The sequence below is a fragment of the Coenobita brevimanus genome, chromosome 90, assembly GCF_032717465.1.
Source record: "Coenobita brevimanus isolate Jiangsu-jjx chromosome 90, ASM3271746v2, whole genome shotgun sequence".
In the NCBI taxonomy this organism is placed as follows: domain Eukaryota; kingdom Metazoa; phylum Arthropoda; class Malacostraca; order Decapoda; family Coenobitidae; genus Coenobita; species Coenobita brevimanus.
In genome coordinates, this window is record NC_137043.1 from 14,608,114 (window position 1) to 14,630,878 (window position 22,765).

Genomic DNA, 22,765 nt, shown 5'->3' on the forward strand with positions numbered 1-22,765 from the left:
AGGAATTGATAGGGTTAGATGTACAGCTTAGAAGATCACTGATGAATAAAAGGAAGAGAGTTGGTGATAGGACAGAGCCCTGAGCAACACCACTGTTGATAGGTCTAGGAGAAGAACGATGGCCGTCTACAACAGCGGTTATACAACGACCAGGAAGGAAGCTGTAGATGAAGGCAGAGACAGACGGATAGAAACCGTAAGAGGGCAGTTTGGAAATTAAAGATTTATGCCAGACTCGATCGAAAACCTTTGAGATGTCAAACCTGCAATTCCAAAGCTTTCACCAAAGTCCAAAAGGAGGATGACCAGGAGTCTGAAAGGTAGGTGAGAAATCGCCAGTGGAGCATCCCTAACGGAACTTATACTGACGATCAGAAAGGAGACTGTGATAGGAAAGATGCTTTAAAATTTTTCTGTTAAGAATAGACTCGACAACTTTTGAGACACAGGATGTTAAAGCAATTGGAAGATAGTTAGAGGGTTGGGAATGGTTACCCTTCTTTGGGACTGGCTGAATGAGAGCAAACTTCCAGCAAGAAGGAAAGGTACAAGTTGACAGACAAAGGCAAAAGAGTTTACCTAGGCAGGGTGTAAGCACAGAAGGACAGTTCTTGAGGACAACAGGAGGGATTCCATCAGGCCCATATGCCTTCTTAGTATAAAGGCCAGTGATGGCAGAAAATACATCAGCTGAAGAAATTTTAATGTCAGCCATGAAGAAGTCAGAGGGGGAAAGTGATGGAGGAACAGCACCAGAATCGTCTAAGGTGGAATTGGAGGACAAAGTCTGAGCGAAGAGATTTGCTTTATTAGTGGAAGAAATAGCTACAGAGCCATCGGAGTAAAAAAGAGGAGGGAAGGATGATGAGGGAAAGTTGGTAGAAAGGTTTGGCAAAGTTCCAGAAGGAGCGGGAAGAATTCGAGTTGGAGAGTTGAGAGCATTTAGTACGGACGAAATTATTTTTAGCTGAGCGAAGAACAAGCTTAGCACGATTCCGGGCTGAAACATAAAAAAGGTGTGGGTTGGCTCCAGTACCTTGTATAGGGCCTCTCCTTGTTGCAGACAGCATTAGAACAAGTGTGATTAAACGAAGACTTTCTTGCATTTCAATGGATATGAGAAAGGAATGTATACTTTCATGCCTGAGAGAATAACATCTTTAATACGCAAGGCCCACTCAGATGGCTCCCGGTGATGGAAGCAATGATCATTCCAGGTAAAATCAAAGATGTACTGCCTGAGGGCCTCCCAATCCGCAGCTCAAAGTGCCACAGTCGATGTTTCTTTGGAGGGTCCACAGACCTCACCGGAATGACAGGACAGGTTAAGGTAATAAGGTTGTGATCGAAGGAGCCCAACAGAAAGAAAAGATTAACAGAGTATGCAGAAGGATTAGATATAAGGAAGAGGTCAAGTATGTTGGTGCTCTATCCAAGGCGGTCAGGGATACTGGTAGGGTGCTGTACAAGCTGCTCTAGGTCATTAAGGATAGAAAAAATGTAGACTTGTTCACCAGGTGGATCAATGAAAGAAGATGAAAGCCAAAGGTGGTGGTGAACATTGAAATCTCCTGGAACAGAGATTTCAGAGAATAGAGAAATCGATACAATGTGTTCCATCGTAGAAGTAAGATAGTCTAAGGATTTTTCAGTCAGAAGAATTAGGGGATAAGTAAACAGTGCAGACATATTTAGTCAGAGAATGACAGGACAGCCGAAGCCAGAAAGTTGGGGATTCAGAAGAATCAACTTCAGGAACACGAGAGCAAGATAGGTCGTTGCATACCTATACACAACAGTCACCTTTGGCTATGAAATGAGTATAGAGAAAGTAGCAGGATACAGAAAAGGGTTTGCTGTCAGTTGCCTCAGACAGCTGAGTCTCTGTTAAGAAGAGAAGGTGAGGTTTAGAGGAGAGGTGGTGCTCAGCAGAGAGAAAGTTAGAGAAAAGGCCGTGAATGTTGCAGAAGTGAAGAAGAAGTGAGTCAGACAGTGGTTCCAGGCATATTGATTCATCACCGGGAGAGGGGCGGATGGTGGAGGCATTTATGGTCCCCTCTTCCCGGAAGCTCAAAGGCATGGTTGTGGTGTGCCATTTTTTTTTATTTTGAAAAGGTAATGTACTCTACACTGTGCAAGTAGACTGATGTTGACAGTTAGAGAAATTTGTGTTGGAGAGCATGCTGGCCTACTTTCTGTGTAGTTGAAACACTGAAAAAGTTCAGCAAAGGGGGATGGTCAGGAACTAGTGCCGAGGGCTGATGAAACGGGAGCTCCGGCTCTCCCTGTCATCACCTTTCCATCCACCTTGGGAATACTGCCCTGCTCAACGGGTGTGCCAGTCTACTCTTATATATATATATATATATATATATATATATATATATATATATATATATATGTATATACATATATATATATATATATATATATATATATATATATATATATATATATATATATGTATATACATATATATATTATATATATATATATATATATATATATATATATATATATATTCATTCATTCATTGCCAGACGCCATGTATCCCAGACGGGGTGGCCAAGGGCTTAGAGTTAATTCTTTTACAGGGAGGGGCACTAATCCTCCACCAACCCCACTTGACACGTAGGGATGCCAACAGCATGTGGTGTTCCCAGGCGGTCACCCATCCAAGTACTAACCAGACCCAACGTTGCTTAACTTCGCTGATCGGACAGGAAGCGGTGTACTCAACGTGGTATGGCCGTTGGCATATATATATATATATTGTTACATAACCTATGATTTCATCATCCTTTGTGTAATTCTTACGTACAGTATGCTGCATATTTGATCACGAGCGTGTTCTACCTCAGTCCCTCCTTCTACCCTTATCGTAGAGTAAGTCGTTCTTTCTGTTGTTCAGAGCAGGATTGTCAACTCTTTGTCCCCATGGCTTCATTTGCGCATCCTTCTTACAAGTTGTAGCAAGCTCTGCCGGCCCCTATATAATGGGCTCAGTCTCTGCATTATTGCCACTTAGATCTACTCCTCATTTTGTTCACATCTCTGTCCTCCCCTGTACGGTTATTATTGTGAGTGCTCAGGAAGTCTCCAACCATCTAGCAGCTGTGTAGTTTGAGTGCGAGTGTTGTTGCATTTTTTCTTGTGTTGTGTAGCATGAGTTGTTGATTCTTGGGCCTAGTGAGGTTTTTGTGCTTCATGTGTTTTTGTCAGTCATTTTTGATAATGTTTTATATCTATAATAATGTATCTTGCATTCACTAAGTGTTGTCTGGTATCTCATTTTGGCGGGGCTGACTTAGATAAATTTACACTTGCTAGTTTCGTGTTAATGGAGGCTATTGCAGTTTACCATGTGTTTAACCTGTTTTTTGCCATTGCATTGTCCTTATGAGTCCTGAATGTTTTGTTGTTGGTTTGAGCATTGGACTTTGACTTGTGATTTTGCCTAGCTCTTTGTTTTGAACCTGGAACTTTGCAGGACAGTTTTCTCTGTTCCGTAACATAAATTTGGCGACCTCTTATCAGGATATTGAGGATATTATCATAAGGATATTGCTTGATATTTTGTGACTGTGATTTATTCATGATGTCTACTATTACTACGCTTGATGAAGCCAAAGATTTGTTGTCAAATGTGCAAACAGTGTTGGATGTAGAAAACAGAACAAAGAATGAACTTAAGCTTGTTGCTCAACAATTGGGAATTGCTGTTCGCTCTCATCATTCTAAAGCTTGTTGCTCAACAATTGGGAATTGCTGTTCGCTCTCATCATTCTAAAGATCAAATTGTTGACATAATTAATGAAAGCTTGTTTAATCTAACTCCTCCAGATGAGCAAACGCAGATTGAAATAGCTAAGTTACAGCTAGCCCTGCAGGAGGCTCGTGCTAAGGAGGCTGAGTTTCACGCACAAGTTGAACTTGCTAGGATTCAGGCAGACCATGAGTATCGCATGAAACAATGTGGAACTGGATCATCTAGCTCTGATGATTTTGATGTGGCTAAAAATGTTAAACTTGTCCCTCCTTTTAATGAATCTGATTTAACAAAGTATTTTCAGTTGTTTGAGAGGGTAGCTACAGGTTTTAATTGGCCCAAAAAGTATTGGCCAGTACTCCTTCAAACTGTTCTCACTGGTAAAGCTCAAGTAACTTATGCATCTTTGTCTCAGGATCAATCTGATAATTATGATGTAGTTAAGAGCTTGATTCTTAAGGCCTATGAGCTTGTTCCTGAAGCCTATAGAGTAAAACTTAGGACAACTTATAAGCAAGATAAGCAATCCCATGTTGAGTATGCAAAAATCAAAGAAGATCTGTTAGAGCAGTGGTTAAATTCTAAGAATGTGGATTCTGATTTTGACAAATTTAAGCAGATGATTTTGCTGGAGGACTTGAAGAGGTGTATTAATAAAGATGTAAGCCTATATCTTGATGAGAAAAGAATAGATAATTTGTCTGATGCTGCAGTTTTAGCTGATGAATATGTTCTCACTCACAAGAGATATTCTAGAGAAAAAAGGAAAGCTGAGAGTAAGTACGTTGCCTCTACTCAGAGTACAGGTAACAGGAAAGAGAATAAAGATGATGTTTCTCAGGAAGTAAATACCAGCTCCACCTCTAGATTTCAGAAAAGTAAATGTACATATTGTAGTAAGCTTGGTCATACTACAGAGAAATGTTTCAGGAGACAGCGTGATGTGAACAAAAAGGAGTCTTTAAATATTCAGTCAATTGGTCTAGTGTCCACCCTTGAGAGTTCCCAGAATTCTTTAACTGAGTTAACTGAACCTGCTTTGAGGGGTAACTTAAATTCTCATGATGAAGCTCCTCTTTTGAGCAGTAACGTGGGTGACACTCTCAAGAGTTCATGTGCTAATTTCCTGTCTGATGGTTTTGTCAGTCCTCTGGACAGTAATGACAGGAAATCAGTTAAAATATATCGTGATACAGGTGCTTGCCAATCCCTTATGCTGACCAGTGTTCTAGGCTCTAATGTTAATTCCTCTGATGAAACTGTAATCTTACAAGGTGTAGGGAATAATTACTTCTCTGTCCCTCTGTGCAGAGTGAATTTAGAGTCTGGTTTTGTTAATGGTTCCGTTATGGTTGGGTTGGTTGAGACACTCCCAATGTCAGGTGTAACTTTCTTACTTGGAAATGATATTGGTGGAAGTCAGGTGTGTCCAGCTCCTCAGTTGTCTGATGAGCCAGTGGCTGCGACCCATGATTGTGATGTCCCTGATGTGTTCCCTGCATGTGCTGTCACTAGGGCTAAGTCTAAAGTTACTGGTGACTTAGAGGATAATGATGATGATGATGTTATCCTAGCTGACACTTTTCTTGCTAATTTGGACCACTCACCAGATGAGGCAGTACCCCGTAGTGTTGATAATTTGTCTCGTCAAGAGTTGGTTGAGTTGCAGGTTGCTGACCCTGAGTTGAAAGGTCTAGCTAACTCTGCTTGCAGTGAGGAAGAGTCAGCTGGTGCTTCTACTTGTTATTATATAAAGTCAGGAGTACTTATGAGAGAGTGGAGATCCCCAACAGCATCAGCCGACTGTGAATGGGAGGTTGTACATCAAGTTGTCATCCCTCGTGTTTGTAGGCAGGATATCATTAGAGTGGCTCATGATTCCAGTTTGGTAGGACACCTTGGAGTGAGGAAGACTGTGGCACGCATTTTGAAACACTTCTACTGGCCAGGTATCTTCAGGGATGTTTCCTGGTATTGTAAGTCTTGTCACACCTGTCAAGTTGTGGGGAAGTGTAATCAGACCGAAAAGGTTGCACCTCTAGTTCCCATTCCTCCTTTTGAGGCGCCTTTCACCCGTGTGTTGGTGGATATTGTGGGCCCTCTTCCTAAGACTTCTTCAGGATTTTCTTATGTGTTGACCCTGATTGATATGGCTACTCGTTATCCTGAAGCCATTCCACTTAGAAATATCTCAGCAAAGAACGTGGTTAAGGAAATGCTAGGGTTCTTCACAAAGTTTGGTCTGCCCAAGGAGGTACAGTCAGACCGGGGAAGTAATTTCATGTCAAATATTTTCAAGCAGTCTCTGAAAGAGTTGGGCATCACCCAGATCACGTCTTCAGCTTACCATCCCCAGACCCAAGGAGCGTTGGAGAGATATCATCAAACACTCAAATCGATGCTCAAGAAATACTGTTTGGAACATCAGAAAGACTGGGATAAAGGTCTTCTATTCGTCGTATTTGCCGCAAGAGAATCTCCAAATGAATCACTGGGCTTCTCACCTTTTGAACTACTGTTTGGCCATGAAGTAAGAGGACCCTTTAAGCTACTCAAGGAATGCTGGCTGTCGGAGGAAGATGACGTCAACCTGCTGGAGTATGTGATGAAGTTCAAAGAACGGCTGTCCACTGCTTTACAGCTGGCGAGAGAGAATGTAGGAGCTGCTCAGAAGGAGATGAAGACTTGGTATGATAAGAAGTCCAGGTTACGCCACTTTCAGCCAGGAGATCAGGTTTTGATTCTGCTACCAGTGCATGGGCAACCTCTTCAAGCCAAGTTTAGTGGTCCTTATTTCGTGGAGAAGAAACTCAGTAATGTCAACTATGTCATCGCCACACCAGATCGTAGAAAGAACAAGCAACTTTGTCACATCAACATGCTAAAGTTATATCACAGGCGGGACGAAAATAATCCAGTGTGCACTGTAGCTGTTCCACCCGAGTCTGCAAGTGAAGTTCTCCCATGCAGCATGAGCCTGAGTGATAGTTTGGGGAAGAATCCTGATATCATGAATGATCTCCAGACTAAGCTTTCTCATCTACCTCCCGAGGAAAAGCAGGAGTTTTCGGCATTACTGCAGGAGTACCCGCAAGTGTTCCGTGCCACTCCAGGAAGAACCACAGTGTTGATGCATGATGTCGATGTTGGAGATGCAAAGCCAATTAAACTGCCTCCTTACCGTGTGAACCCAGTGAAAGTTCCTCTCATCCAGAAGGAGCTTGGCTACCTATTGGATCACAAGATGATTGAGCCCTGCCAGAGCGAGTGGAGTTCTCCTGTCACTCTGGTCCCTAAGCCAGGGGGGTCACAGCGGCTCTGCATCGACTACAGACGTGTTAATCAGATAACCAAAGCAGACACTTACCCTCTCCCTCACGTGGAAGATTGCATAGACAAGATCGGAAAGGCTAGGTACATAAGTACGTTTGATTTGTTAAAGGGATACTGGCAAGTACCTATGACTGAATGTGCTAGGGAGATCACATGTTTTGTAACACTAGGAAAGACTTTTGCATGTTCTGTAATGCCATATGGTATGAGGAATGCACCAGCCACATTTCAGAAGCTCATGAATGTTGTAACAGAGGGTTTGGCAGGGTGTGTTGTTTATATTGATGATGTATTAATCTTCAGTGACAACTGGAAAGATCACCTATACCATGTCAGTAAATTTCTTGAGCGTTTGGTTCAGGCTAATCTTGTAGCTAATTTATCAAAGTGTGAGTTTGGTCAAGCTAAAGTTCAGTACCTTGGGTACGTAATTGGTGATGGACATGTTGCACCACCAGGAGCTAAGGTTCAGGTTATAAGTGATCTTCCCAGACCTAAAAGTAGGAAAGAGCTACAAAGATTTTTGGGAATCGTATGTTATTACAGAAGATTTGTTCTTAACTTTTCAATTCTTGTATCACCACTTACAGACCTACTGAAAAAGGGAGTTAAATTTGTCTGGACCGATAACTGTGAATCCTCTTTCAGCAAACTTAAAGCTATCCTATTAAGTCAGCCAGTGCTCGCTACTCCAAATTTTGCTAAGCCTTTTAAGATGGCTGTTGATGCAAGTGATACAGGAGCTGGGGCTGTTTTGCTGCAAGAGGATGATCAGGGTATTGAACACCCTGTATCTTATTACATTAAGAAGTTCACTCCTCCTCAAAGGAACTACTCAACTGTTGAGAAAGAGCTTTTGGCCTTGATTTTGGGTTTACAGCATTTTTCATTTTATTTGTGTTCTGGTTTTGACCCCATAGTCATTTATACCGATCATAACCCACTGAAATTCCTTAGTAAGTTTAAAGATAAAAACCAGAGATTGACAAGATGGAGTCTACTTCTTCAGGAGTATTCATTAGACATACATGTCAAGGGGAAAGAAAATGTTATTGCAGATTGCTTATCTAGACTTTAGACAGATTGTTTTAGGGTAATAAGAAATTTCCTTTGTAAATTTCTTTTCTTTGTGGGGAGGTGTTACATAACCTATGATTTCATCATCCTTTGTGTAATTCTAACGTACAGTATGCTGCATGTTTGATCACGAGCGTGTTCTACCTCACTCCCCCCTTCTACCCTTATCGTAGAGTAAGTCGTTCTTTCTGTTGTTCAGAGCAGGATTGTCAACTCTTTGTCCCCATGGCGTCATTTGCGCGTCCTTCTTACAAGTTGTAGCAAGCTCTGCCGGCCCCTATATAATGAGCTCAGTCTCTGCATTATTGCCACTTAGATCTACTCCTCATTTTGTTCACATCTCTGTCCTCCCCTGTACGATTATTATTGTGAGTGCTCAGGAAGTCTCCAACCACCTAGCAGCTGTGTAGTTTGAGTGTGAGTGTTGTTGCATTTTTTCTTGTACTGTGTAGCATGAGTTGTTGATTCTTGGGCCTAGTGAGGATTTGTGATTCATGTGTTTTTGTCAGTCATTTTTGATAATGTTTTGTATCTGTAATAATGTATCTTGCATTCACTGAGTGTTGTCTGGTATCTCATTTTGGCGGGGCTGACTTAGATAAATTTACACTTGCTAGTTTCGTGTTAATGGAGGCTATTGCAGTTAACCATGTGTTTAACCTGTTTTTTGCCATTGCATTGTCCTTATGAGTCCTGAATGTTTTGTTGTTGGTTTGAGCATTGGACTTTGACTTGTGATTTTGCCTAGCTCTTTGTTTTGAACCTGGAACTTTGCAGGACAGTTTTCTCTGTTCCGTAACAATATATATATATATATATATATATATATATATATATATATATATATATATATATATAGAGAGAGAGAGAGAGAGAGAGAGAGAGAGAGAGAGAGAGAGAGATTGACTGGTTGATTGATTGATTGATTGATTGACACAGATAAATAGATTGATAGACAGATAAGGATAGATAGATAGATATAGATATAGATATAGATATAGATACATATACTGTTCATATGAAGAAAGTTAAAATGGAGAAAGCCACAGGATTTGATGGAGTCTGTTGTGAAATGCTGAAGCATGGGGGAGAGATAGTGCTTGAATGAATGTGGAAGATGTGCAGATTGGCCTGGGAGGAAGGTTGAGTTCCGGAGGATTGGATGTTAGGTATTACTATTCCCCTGTACAAAGGAAAAGGGGAAAAAGAAGTGTGTGGTAATCATAGGGGCATTTATCTTCTTAGTGTAATAAGAAAATAATATGGTAGGATACTTACTGACAGAGTTAGGGATATAACAAATGAATTAATTGGAGAAGAACAGAGAGGTTTTAGGAAGGGAAGAGGCTGTGTAGATCATATATTTATTCTTAAATCTTTAGTTTAAAAGTTTCTAGAGAAGGGAAGGAAGTTGTATGCGGCTTTCATGGATTTGGAGAAAGCATGTGATAGGGTGGATAGACAACGATTGTTGAAAGTATTAAGAATATAAGAAGGAGATGGGAAGTTGTTGAAGGCCGTGAAGAGTATGTATGAGGGTGCTAAGGCTGACGTGCGTGTAGATAGTGAACTGAGTAAATTTTTCTATTTGGAGGTTGGATTGGAACAAGGATGTGTTATGTCTCCATGGTTGTTCAGTCTGTATATGGATTGGGTTATAAAACAGATACAAGGTTGGGCAGAGGATGTTGGAGCGGCCCTAATGAGAGAGAGCAGTGTTTGGAAACTCCCTGTACTGTTGTTTACAGATGATACTGTGTTGTTAAGTGAAGACGATGGGGAGCTGCAAGGCTTGGTTGATGAGTCTGGGAGAGTGTGTAAGAAATTCAGTCTGAAGGTGAATGTAGGGAAGAGTAAAGTTATGGTCTTCGAGAGAAGTGAAGTCAGTGAATGTACAGTAAGGTTGGATGAGGGGGAAATGGAAAATGTGAGTTCATTTAAGTACTTGGGTAGTGTGTTGAGTAAGAATGGAAGTTAGGAGAGTGAAGTGCTTGAAAGGGTACAACAATGAAGAAAGGTTGCTGATTACTTGAAGGCAGTGATAAGAAACAGGGAAGTAAGCATGGGAGTGAAAAAGTTAATACATAATAGAATCGTGATTCCAACTCTAACGTATGGATATAAAGCTTGGCCCTTGTTGGAGGGACAGAAGTCAAGAGTGAGAGCAGTGGAAATGAGTTATTTGAGAGGAGCATGTGGAGGTACATGGAGAGACTGACAAATGTGAAAGTGAAGGAGAGTTGTGGTGTGCATGTGGATGTGATAGGAAGCGTTAGGAGAAACACAATGAGGTGGTTTGGCCATGTGGAGAGGATGGAGAGTGAGTGATTGACGAGGAGAGTGTATGTGAGTGAGGTGGAGGGGGGAAGAGCGAGGAGGAGGCCAAGGATGAGATGGAGGGACGGAGTGCAGAGGTATATGAGAGAGGGCTGTGTAAGCTGGGAGCAGGGCAGTGAAATGGTGGGGACAGGGCGACATGGAGGCGATTTATTTGTGACCACCCCTGACGGGACTGAGGCGTCTGTCAATAGACAAATGGATATATATATATATATATATATATATATATATATATATATATATATATATATATATATATATATATATATATATATATATATATATATATATATATATATATATATATATATATATATATATATATATATATATATATATATATATATATATATATATATATATATATATATATATATATATATATATTTGTCTATTGACAGATAATTTCATCCGTACAAAATGCTCTCAACTCTCCAACTCGAATTCTTCCCGCTCCTTCTGGCACCTTGCCAAAAACCTTTCTAACAACTTTACCTCATCATCCTTCCCTCCTCTTTTCTACTCTGATGGTTCTGTAGCTATTTCTTCTACTGATAAAGCAGATCTCTTCGCACAGACTTTCTCCTCCAATTCGACCTTAGACGATTCTGGTGCTGTTCCTCCATCACTTCCCCCCCTCTAACTTCCTCATGGCTGACATTAAAATTTCTTCAGCTGATGTATTTTCTGCCATCACTGGCCTCAATACTAACAAGGCATAAGGGCCTGGTGGGGTCCCTCCTGTTGTTCTCAAGAACTGTGCTTCTGTGCTTACATCCTGCCTAGGCAAACTCTTTCGTCTTTGTCTGTCAACTTGTGCCTTTCCTTCTTGCTGGAAGTTTGCTCTCATTCAGCCAGTCCCAAAGAAGGGTGACCACTCCCAGCCCTCCAACTATCGTCCAATTGCTTTAACGTCCTGTATTTCAAAAGTTTTTGAGTCAATTCTCAATAGAAAAATTTTAAGGCATCTTTCCTATCACAACCTTCTTTCTGATCGTCAGTACAGGTTCCGTCAGGGACGCTTCACTGGCGATCTTCTCACCTACCTTTCAGACTCCTGGTCATCCTCCTTTCGGGACTTTGGCGAAAGCTTTGCCATTGCACTTGACATCTCAAAGGCTTTCGATCGAGTCTGGCATAAATCTTTAATTTCCAAACTGCCCTCTTACGGTTTCTATCCTTCTATCTGTGCCTTTATAGCTAGCTTCCTTTCTGGTCGTTCTATAGCTGCTGTTGTAGACGGCCATCGTTCTTCTACATCTATCAACAGTGGTGTTCCTCAGGGCTCTGTCCTATCACCAACTCTCTTCCTTTTATTCATCAATGACCTTCTAAGCTGTACATCTAACCCTATCCACTCATACGCTGATGACTCCACCCTTCACCTTTCAATTCGGTTCCCGCAACGCCCATCTCAGCAGTTACTTCAACAAACAAGGGATGAGGCTATGGCACACGTAATGTCTGACTTGCCTCGTATCTCTGACTGGGGTACAAATAATCTGGTTGTTTTTAATGTATCTAAGACTCAGTTCTTACACCTATCAACCCGATAAAATCTTCCACAGGTATACCCACTAATGTTTAATAATATTCAGCTTAATCCTGCATCATCCTTGAACATGCTTGGGGTTTCATTTACTCGGGACTTATCTTGGAAAGATCATATTACATCTCTTGTAAAATCTGCTTCCAAGAGATTGGGTGTGCTAAGCCGACTCTGTTCTTTCTTTACCCCTGCACAATTGTTGACTCTATACAGGGGTTTTATCCGCCCCTGTGTGGAGTACAACTCTCATGCGTGGGGAGGCTCCCCACATACAGCTCTTCTCAAAAGGGTGGGGTCAAAAGCTTTTCATCTCATTAACTCTCCTCCTCTCACTGACTCCCTTCAACATCTGTCTCTTTGCCGCACTGTTGCATCTTTATCTCTTTTATATTGCTACTTTAATGGTCACTGCTCCTATGAACTGTCTGCATACATTCCTCCACCTCTACAACGGGCGCATAGCACCCGTCTAGCAGCAAACTCTCATCCCTTTTCTGTCCAACTCTATAATGCAAGAGTTAACCGTTACTCCCAGTCTTTCATTTATGCAACAGGTATATATATATATATATATATATATATATATATATATATATATATATATATATATATATATATATATATATATATATATATATATATATATATATATATATATATATATTTAACCCATTGGACCCCGGGGGTGCTGGGCGAGGTATTGCAATGGGAGGGTACTTAGCGTACCGCCCTCCGCCTATCGGCTCATAGTCTCGAAGCTCATAGGTCCCTACCCGTGGGTTCCCTACTTTATAAAGACTTGAAACATCCCAGTTCTGTCCAGTACTCGGGACACTGGGCTCCAATGGGATATATATATGTATGTATGTGTATAAAATTCGTGTTTCGGAAAAGTGTGGCAAATAATCTCACTTCCCTGCCGCATACTTTCTGATGAGATGTAATTTTTGTGTCACCTTATTCAGTATATTCGGTGGAGCCTTATATGCCTATGGGGGTACCTTGGTCCTCGCTGTCTATATATATATATATACATATTTATATATATATATATATATATATATATATATATATATATATATATATATATATAATATATATATCTGGTATAGGCTACAATAATCTGTAGATTTTCAGTGTTACACGAGTAACATTGTTCAAGAATATTTATGAAATTCCTTGATATTTAGCCACATTGAATGGTACAATGTTCTGTTGACAGCACTCTGAGAACCTCTGTCATTTGGGGCGAAAAGAAGTTTCTGGCTAACCATAAGTAAAGTGCATTGAAACAGCAGCAGAAACTTCTGCTTCATAAACAGTTCAGTAGTAAGAGAACAGGATGAATATACTTTCTTAAAGGTTATAGGTGGATTTGGCTTTCGATATTATCCTTGGATTAAAAACATAACCAACGTATGTCTTAACCCTATGGTGCCTAAATTTGATCTAGGAGACATTTTAAGGGGAAAGAATACGGCATTTTTAGGTCACGGTTTGACCTTTTGAGTTTCCCCTTAATACAGTTTTTTCAGCACTAGAAACGGGATTTATTTTATGGGGAGCTTTAACATGATAAAACTTCCCTTCTCAGGGAGGGAAACATTCGTTCTGAAGACATACTTGCTGTTCAAGCCCAATAAGAAGGTTCAGTTCTAGATTCTGTTCTAGGAAATACTTTACGACGATTATATATACAAAAACTCACTAATTCTTCTACACAGACTTATCCTTAAGGTCTTATAGCTAAGAATAATGTACAAAGTATCAGATACTCAGTGCAAAACGTATCAGGTTCATTGGGTGAGTGGTGGGAGATGAAACAATCACCATGAAAGGCATTAGTAAACTCATGTTTTGCAGGCAATTTCAGAAGTCATATCAACTATAACTGATCGAGAAATCAAAACTATTGACAGGTTTGGTATAAACCAGAAAGTAGACCTATCAGTAATACAAAATGCATGCCTCCGTATGGATGGAAAATCACGGCAGGAATATTCACAACGTCACCATACTTGTATACTTATGTAAAATGAAGCCTTTCCCGGGCTCAATATGCTGCTTCCCTCAATAGTCAGAGACAAGTCTTCCCTGCCATACTAAGAAAAGGAACAAACAGAGTAGCAAATAGAGGATATTCAGTAATAGTAGAATTATCCACAGCAATTCAATGTCGGGTTCTGAAATGAAGGTTCGGCTTTTTCCCAGTTTCAGGAATCACCCAATGTTCTTTTTTTTTTTTTTTTTCCTTCAGAGAAGAGCACTGATGCCATATGAGCACAATATCCCTCTGATAATATTCATCTTCAAAATAAGAGGCAGATAATAATAGTTATGCCTTGCACCTGGGTCGTAAGAAGCAAGGTATAAGAGCTTTTTGGAGATAATTTTGAAAAAGCTTTCACTACATTCAAACCATTAATTCTGCAGCTCTCATGGTCACAGAGTATACTTTCATGTTCACATTCTTATTGTGTACCACCATTCCAACTCTCACCACTCATTTCTTTACCCACACCTCCATTTATTTAACCTCAATCCGACACTTTCACTTTTGCTGGACACTTTGAAATCAATTTCCACTAGACTGAAACAATCAGTTCATCAGCACCCATTTTCGCTGGTGTTCTTTCCTATTTGAGTCCCATCTACAATTTAATTTCCAGCACGTACCCACTCATTCCTATATATATATATATATATATATATATATAGGGTATATAATATACCCTCGCCCGTTAATTACACACAACTCTACTTTGACGATTTAATGGAGTAACACAGACCATACGGTCAACACACGCGCTTTGCTTACAGTACAGTTAGAAACTAATATGTGAGCCTTTAATAGATGAAGTTCATAGAATGAATTATACTTTGCACCAGCAATGAAAACATGTGTAGAGTCACTAGTGATCACAGTGGCAGGGGTCAGATGAGCGGTGTCACTTACCATTGTCGTAAATGAACTTGACAAGGAAGTACATCAGGTTGGCGTCGTTAAGAATTGCCAGGCGGCCTCCTATCTGTTGACAAAAGCTGTTCATCTCGTTCCATGACCCTGTGTTCAAGGACTCCACCATAAGGCAGTGGCCACCGATTTCAGTGAAGGGCAAGTGACACTCTGCTTCAAGAAAGATCAAGTCAGTGATAGAATGTGTGTCTGGATTCTTCCGAGTTTGAACTCCAGGTTCCTTCATTAGGTATCGGAAGAAATTTTATTTGTATAATTTTACATTAGTTTTTTCATTACTACTAGTTTATTTCTGAACATTTACGTTCTATTTCTTGTCGTGAGAGCGTGACCACAGTTGAGTAACTACTATAGTTGTGTTTTTTTAGGTTTTAGGTAAATAACTTTATGTTTTCAAACAGTATGTCAAATTACGTTTTCTTTCAAACCTAGAAATATGTAACAATAAACTGCTCTGCTTCATTTCAGTTTATGTGCAGTCGACATCAAAAGTCCTGTTGTCTCCCTTGCATCACTTTCCATTGACTCTGAAAATCACTGCGACGAATCTGCAACAACCGAAGCTGATGACAATGAGCTGTGACCAGATAAAGTCATCAGTGTTACAGTTTAACGCGGATTCACCACACTGATACTTCAGATCCAAACTAAGAGATACACGAGAAGCGGCAGGAACTTTTCCTGCCGACTGTACCTAGATGTGATAGTAGTCTCTGTTACTGTAAAAAAAATCACATTAATGTACACAGTGATGTATTAGCTGACTCTTGTGTGTCTTAACTTTATCATCCGCCTTCCCCTCCCGAAAGGAGTCACTTTATACACACACACACACACACACACACACACACACACACACACACACACACACACACATATAGATAGATAGATAGATAGACAGATGTAGATATAGATAGATATATAGACAGATAGATACAGATAGATAGATAGATAGATATAGGTATACATATAGATATAGGTAGATAGATAGATAGATAGATATACCGTATATAGATAGATAGATAGATAGATAGATATACCCTGTATATATAGATAGATAGATAGATATACCGTATATATATATATATATATATATATATAGATAGATAGATAGATATACCGTATATATATATATATATATATATATATATATGTATATCCTTCTTTCCTTCCATCTTCTTCTGTCTTTCTTTCCTTCATTCTTTCCTTGTCCTTCTGCCTACGGGTGACTTAACACTCCCTCTTCTGTCTTTCCTTCATTCTTTCCTCTTCCTTCTGCCTGTGGGTGACTCTACACTGATTGACAAACCAAATGGTTTCCTGTACACCAGGAAACCATTCACTACGCTGGGCGGTAACCATATAACCAAATTTTGGAAACTGGTGGTTTAGTGGGTAATTACTGCGCTCCAGTCGGATTGAGCCAGTGAAGGTTTATATCCAAGGGGTGATTGGGGTTGATTGCTCATGAAATGCCACTCAAAGATGAGTGAGGCTGGTCACTCTCATCTTAAATATCGGGACCAACTGCCAAGCCCCGGGCTCCTACGCTCCTCATAGGACAACGTAGGATTGGATGATGGATGGATATACCGTGTGTGTATATATATATATATATATATATATATATATATATATATATATATATATATATATATATATATATAACTCTTACTTAAAATAAAAAACATCTGAGTCACTCTCTCATTTAAAATTGCTAGAAATCATGCAAAAGCTGTAATAAATCTAGCTAAATCAAACTTTCTTGAAAAGCAAGCATCAAACTACTTAACAACCCTAATGACAATAGAATATTCTGGTCATCTCTTAATTCTCTCAATAATAACTTTAGCAAGTCAATCATCCATTCCCCCACTGAAATCGTCAGATGGCAACATTACAAATGACCCGCGTGGGGAAGCAGATATTTTTGCTAGTACGTTTGCCAGAATTTCTGCCATAGAGGATGCCAGCCAGAACGTCCCAGTACTACAACTTGACTCTCCCGAAATTGCTTCACTTAAAATACGGACGAGATACATAAAATCCATCCTAGACAATTTACCTGCCAACAAAGCTCCAGGCCCAGATGGAATTCCGCCAATTGTTTGAAAAAGTGTTCTCCTAAACTTGCCTCTGTTCTAACTAAATTGTTCAGACTATGCATACGTACTTCTTCATTCCCAAATTCATGGAAAGAATCCAATATCCACCTAATTCCGAAGAAAGTTCCTCTGACCCCTCTGATTACAGACCAATATGTCACATCTTCTCTTGGTAAGGTATTTGAAACTTTAATTAATAAGCACATTGTTAAACAGCTTGACTCCAACAGCTTAAGAGGCAATATGGTTTTCGCTACGAAAGATCCACCATTGACATGCTCAATCTCCTAACTCATACCGTCCATCAATCTATTGACCTACATGAAGAAACTCATGCAGTAGCCTTTGATATTTCTAAAGCTTTCGACAGATTATGGCACCGTTCCTTGCTGTCCAAACTCCCTTACTTCAGTGACAGAAAAATGAGAGTAAAAGTAGGTGATGTATATTTCAATTTCCACTCAGTTAGTGCCGGTGTGTTGCAGGGATCAGTTCTGGCGCCAACCCTGTTCCTGGTTCATATAAATGATCTCTTATCTGTCACCCACAATCCCATCCACTCATATGTAGATGACCCAGCGCTACTTAGTTCATTCACACTCAGACACCCATTTACAAAGTCTAATATCTCTACCTCTCAACTCAGTACAGCCATCTCCATAAATGAAGACCTATCAACGATCAGTGAATGGGAACAAAACAACCTTGTCTCATTTAATGCTAGTAAAACTAAATATATACAATTTACTAATAGTATTGAAATTCTCAGTGTCTCACTTAACAATGCCCTCAGCTTGACCTCTCATGTTAGATCACTTGCTAAAACCGCCTCAAAGAAACTTGGATTATTGTACAGAGTCTGTAACTTCTTCACTGACAAACATTTTGTTATAATATATAAGAGTCATGTGCGCTCTCAGCTTGAATATTGCTCACCTTTGTGGAATGGATGTGGAGAGGTTGCATTAATACAACTCGACCAAATTCAGAACAAAACTGTTAGAATTATTAACAACCATGCCATTACAGACAAGATTCAGAACAATGCTGCTAGAATTATTAACAACCCTGCCATTACAAATAAACTACCTCCCATACAAGTAAGAAGGAATGTTGCCTCCCTTGCATTATTTTACAGATATTTTTATGGCAAATCCTCAGACAAAGTTGTGTCCATGGTGCCACCTCTCCATGTCTTCACTTGTGCTACACTGGCATCCACTCACTCGATGTAGTGCTGCTCTCGGGTGTCTGCCCTTTCCTCTCCATCCCTCTTTCCTTCCATCCTCTTCTGTCTTCCTTTCGTTCATTCTTTCCTTGTCCTTCTGCCTATGGGCAACTTTACACTCCCTCTTCTGTCTTTCTTTCCTTCATTCTTTTCACTTCCTTCTGCCTGTGGGTGACTCTACACTGAGTGACAAGCCAAATGGTTTCCTGTACACCAGGAAACCATTTACTACGCTGGGTGGTAACCATATAACCAAATTTTGGCACCTGGTGGTTTAGTGGGTAATTATTGCGCTCCAATCGGATTAAGCCGGTGAAGGTTTATATCCAAGGGGTGGTTGGGGTTGATTGCTCGTGTAATGCCACTCAGGGATGAGTGAGCTGGTCACTCTCATCTTAAAAGTCGGGACCAACTGCCTAGCCCCGGGCTTCTACGCTCCACATGGAGCAATGTAGGATTGGATGATATATATATATATATATATATATATATATATATATATATATATATATATATATATATATATATATATATATATATAAACACACCCGCAGCAGGGAAAGGGACACAAAACATTCGGGGGATTTGTCGTTTTGACCTGTAGAAATTGACAAGAAAATCAGAGAGGGCTGTCTGCACTAGTTTAATTTTTTAAAGAGAAATTATATTTTTCTTTAGAGATTAGTAAGTTAATATACTCTAATCCTTTACTTGTCCTTATGATCCTTACCATATACGGCGTTATTATTATTTTTTTTTTAAGTGCCTGAGTGCCGGATTAACCCTGCTGTGGACTGGTAGGCAAAGCTAACGGTTGGCCTGCAACATACAGATCTCTTTTTTTCAGTTATTTCCAGTGAAATTTCGGCATGACGCACAATGGCCTTTTTTGATGGCGTGATGAGTGGAGGTCCTTATCTGGACGCCCAAAGAGTATATTTTTTCGGCTTTGGAAGTCTGGTTGGCCTGTGACGGATCGTGGCCTGGTAGGCGTTTGTCCATTTTCCCTGTACTTGGTAATCCGGCCCTGTGTTTGGCTCTGGACAAAGGCTTCAGGGCCTATCCCAAGGCCCAGTAGTCCTCCTGCACACTTCCACATGTCACAACTTCGGCGCTAACACCAACCGTTCATTCTGAATACATACTAGGGCTGTCTCATACAGGACTGGTGTACTGGTATTAGACCTGGAGCGATGGCGTCTTCGTCGTGGGTCTACCCCCCAGAGGCTGTCGAAGGGAAGAGGAGGACAGCATGGGGGCCAAACCACTGCAAACCTCCCCGGCCCCTCAAGGGGCTCGAGTACCTGGGAGTGGCTTCGGTCGCCCGGGCAAGTACCACATCTCCCAACACAACACACACAACAACACCATTTTTTCTACACCAAGAAATGACTCCCCGGCTGTCATTTCTCGACGACTTCTTCTAGCCGGGGACATTGAGAGTAATCCAGGACTCACCAACAAACACATATGTCCAACATGCTGAAAGCCTATCACGTCGAGCCGACAGACAGAGGGCTCAGTTCAGTGCAATTCCTGCAAGAACTGGACCCATTACACCTGCACAACACTTGCAGCCAGAAAACATTACACAAACACCTGGACCTGCTCTTTATGCTCCTTCCCCAAACCCATCAACCCCCCTTCCAATCCTACTCCTACTTCCTTCACACCTCCACAGTCAAACCCACCAACCCTTCCAACACTATCCAGTCCCCCAGCTCCTCCCATTACAACCCATCCTAATCCACCTCAACCCTTACCTCCATCACAACCTCCTCCTACCCCTTCCCCTCCACCCACACCACCTCCGCCCCGTGCTGCAGCAGCCAACACACATCGTACACACAACATAAACATCCTTCAGTTAAACATAGATGGCATAAACACCAAAAAACATGAACTCACACAATTCATCAAACAACAGAACATACACATTGCCATCTTACAAGAAACAAAACTACACAGAGCACAGAAAACACTGACATTTCATAACTTCACCACCATTCGACAAGACCGGGCCGACGGCGGTGGCGGTGGACTCATCACCCTGGTACACAAATCCATCAACTTTGCTGATACCAGTGCACACACAAAGTCACTCCTCCCCCCACATGACACCACAACAGAAATACAATCAATTAAAATATGCACTGGTAACAAATCACACATAACAATCGCTAACATATACATTTCCCCCCTAATAGTCCTACACAGTACCACACAATTACTCTCCACAAATACACCACATCACTAACATACCCAACATCATCCTGGGTGGTGATTTCAACGCCAAGTCGTCGGCCTGGCATGTCAACAACCCTGACACAGACAGAGGGCTGGTACTACAATCTCGGACAGATCATCTTTTCATATTAAACAGTCTAGACCAACATACCCATATCCCACACCAAGCCTCTTCCTCCCATGATCTCCAGACATCACCTTCTGCTCCCCAAACTTCGCCCCTACTACATCATGGAGAGAGGTCAAAACCCTAGGTTCTGATCACCTCCCAATCATCATCACTACTAAAACCAGAATCACCCCAGCTGGCCACAAACACACATACACTAATTATAAGAGAGCCAACTGGGAAGCCTTTGTAAATGAAACAGAACAACATCTCGAAACACTAAACAGTACACCCATCACAAACATCAACACCGCTATGCACACTTTCAATACAATTATACAAAATGCAGACAAAAGACACATCCCCAGAGGCAACAGAAAGAGACACAACCCCAACTTCACACCAGAAATTCAAGGCCTCATCAGACAACGGGACACACTGCGACACTCCCCAACACTCCATACACAAGCACCATACAACAAATACAAGAACTCAACACTCAGATAAACAATAAAATATCAGAACAGCAAACACTAAACTGGAAAAATTACCTCCAAACATTTGACCACAAAACAAACATCAGCAGACTCTACAAAACACTAAACAGCATCACACTTTCCAACAGCAACACCACAAAATCACACGCTGCCATCACAACAACAGACACCATTCCCTCAAACAAACAACAAGCAAACACTCTCATCAATCACTTTTCACAAGTCAGCCATCTAAACCCCCATCCTGAAGACCGACGTATCATCCGACGTAAGAGACAGTTCCCCACAGACCCAGACTACGCACCTTTCACTTACAACCAGACGAAGCACATCATTAACAACCTCAAGCACTCATCTGCCTGTGGACCAGACAACATAAGCAACATTCACCTTAAACACCTAGGACCACAAGGCATACAAGCACTCACCAACATATCAAACTACAGCTACTCACACAACATAATACCCAACATCTGGAAGCATGGCAATATCATCACTATCCCTAAACCCAACAAAGACCCCACGTTACCCTCCTCACATCGCCCCATCACACTCCTCTGCACCCCCTCTAAAGTCACTGAACGACTGGTACTACAACTAGTCACACCTCACATTCCCCTAGCCCAGTCACAACATGGCTTTAGGCCACTACACTCCACAAACACCCTTCTTACAGACCTTACACAGAGTTTTCGATGGCATAAATTCAGCTAGGCCACCACACAGAACACTCCTAATCACACTAGACATTAGCAAAGCTTTTGATGCCATCCCCCGCCACAACCTCACAAACAAAATACTCAACACAAACTTGCACAATAACACAAAAAGATGGCTGGCAAACTACTTAGCAGGCAGATGTGCACACGTAACATTTGCTGGTCAGTCTTCTAACATCAGAAACTTCACAAACGGCGTCCCCCAAGGATCTGTTTTGTCCCCTACACTCTTTAACCTATACATGCACGATGTACCCACACCCCACACACCACAGATACACATAGTTTCCTATGCAGATGATATAACACATGTACACACCAAAACGCAAACACAGCTGCACACATCATTCAACCTTACCTCAACACACTACACGAATGGTTCACCACAAACAGGCTCAAAATAGCCCCAGCCAAATCTACAGTGACTCTTCTTACAAACTGGACAGCAGAACACAGTCACATCCCACACCTCACCATAAACAACACTCCCCTACCACACACACACACACACACACACAATCCTTGGTGTAACATACAATACATCAATGTCATTTAAACAACACATCACAACCATTAAAAATAAAATAACACCAAGACTCAGTGCTTTGAGGTCACTTCCCCATACAACATTCGGACACAACAAAGAAACCACCACCTCAGTATACAAACAATACATACTTTTAGTGATGAATTTTGCAAGCCTTGCCTGGGCTTCTAACCTCACCAAAACACACTACACTCTACAGACCATACAGAACAAGGCCCTAAAAATAATCACAGGCTACACAGCTATTACACCCACAGACCACCTACAT

At 41.0% G+C, this 22,765-nt stretch overlaps 1 protein-coding gene and 1 non-coding gene across 2 annotated transcripts in view; both read right to left on the reverse strand.

Annotated features, from left to right (window-relative positions):
• LOC145411610 (asialoglycoprotein receptor 2-like) overlaps positions 1 to 18,169 on the reverse strand; it is a 62,955-nt gene extending 44,786 nt beyond the window's left edge. Inside the window, exons 1-2 of the mRNA XM_080281619.1 lie at positions 18,148 to 18,169; positions 15,025 to 15,198 (exon numbers count right to left, since the gene is read on the reverse strand). Of these exons, the coding sequence (XP_080137745.1) occupies positions 15,025 to 15,198; positions 18,148 to 18,169 (196 nt within the window). The remainder of the gene's footprint in view (positions 1 to 15,024; positions 15,199 to 18,147) is intronic.
• On the reverse strand, positions 2,639 to 2,757 carry LOC145411766 (5S ribosomal RNA). Its single transcript, XR_013899468.1, has one exon. It is a non-coding gene; the product is annotated as a 5S ribosomal RNA (ribosomal RNA).
• Positions 18,170 to 22,765: the final 4,596 nt, after the last annotated feature.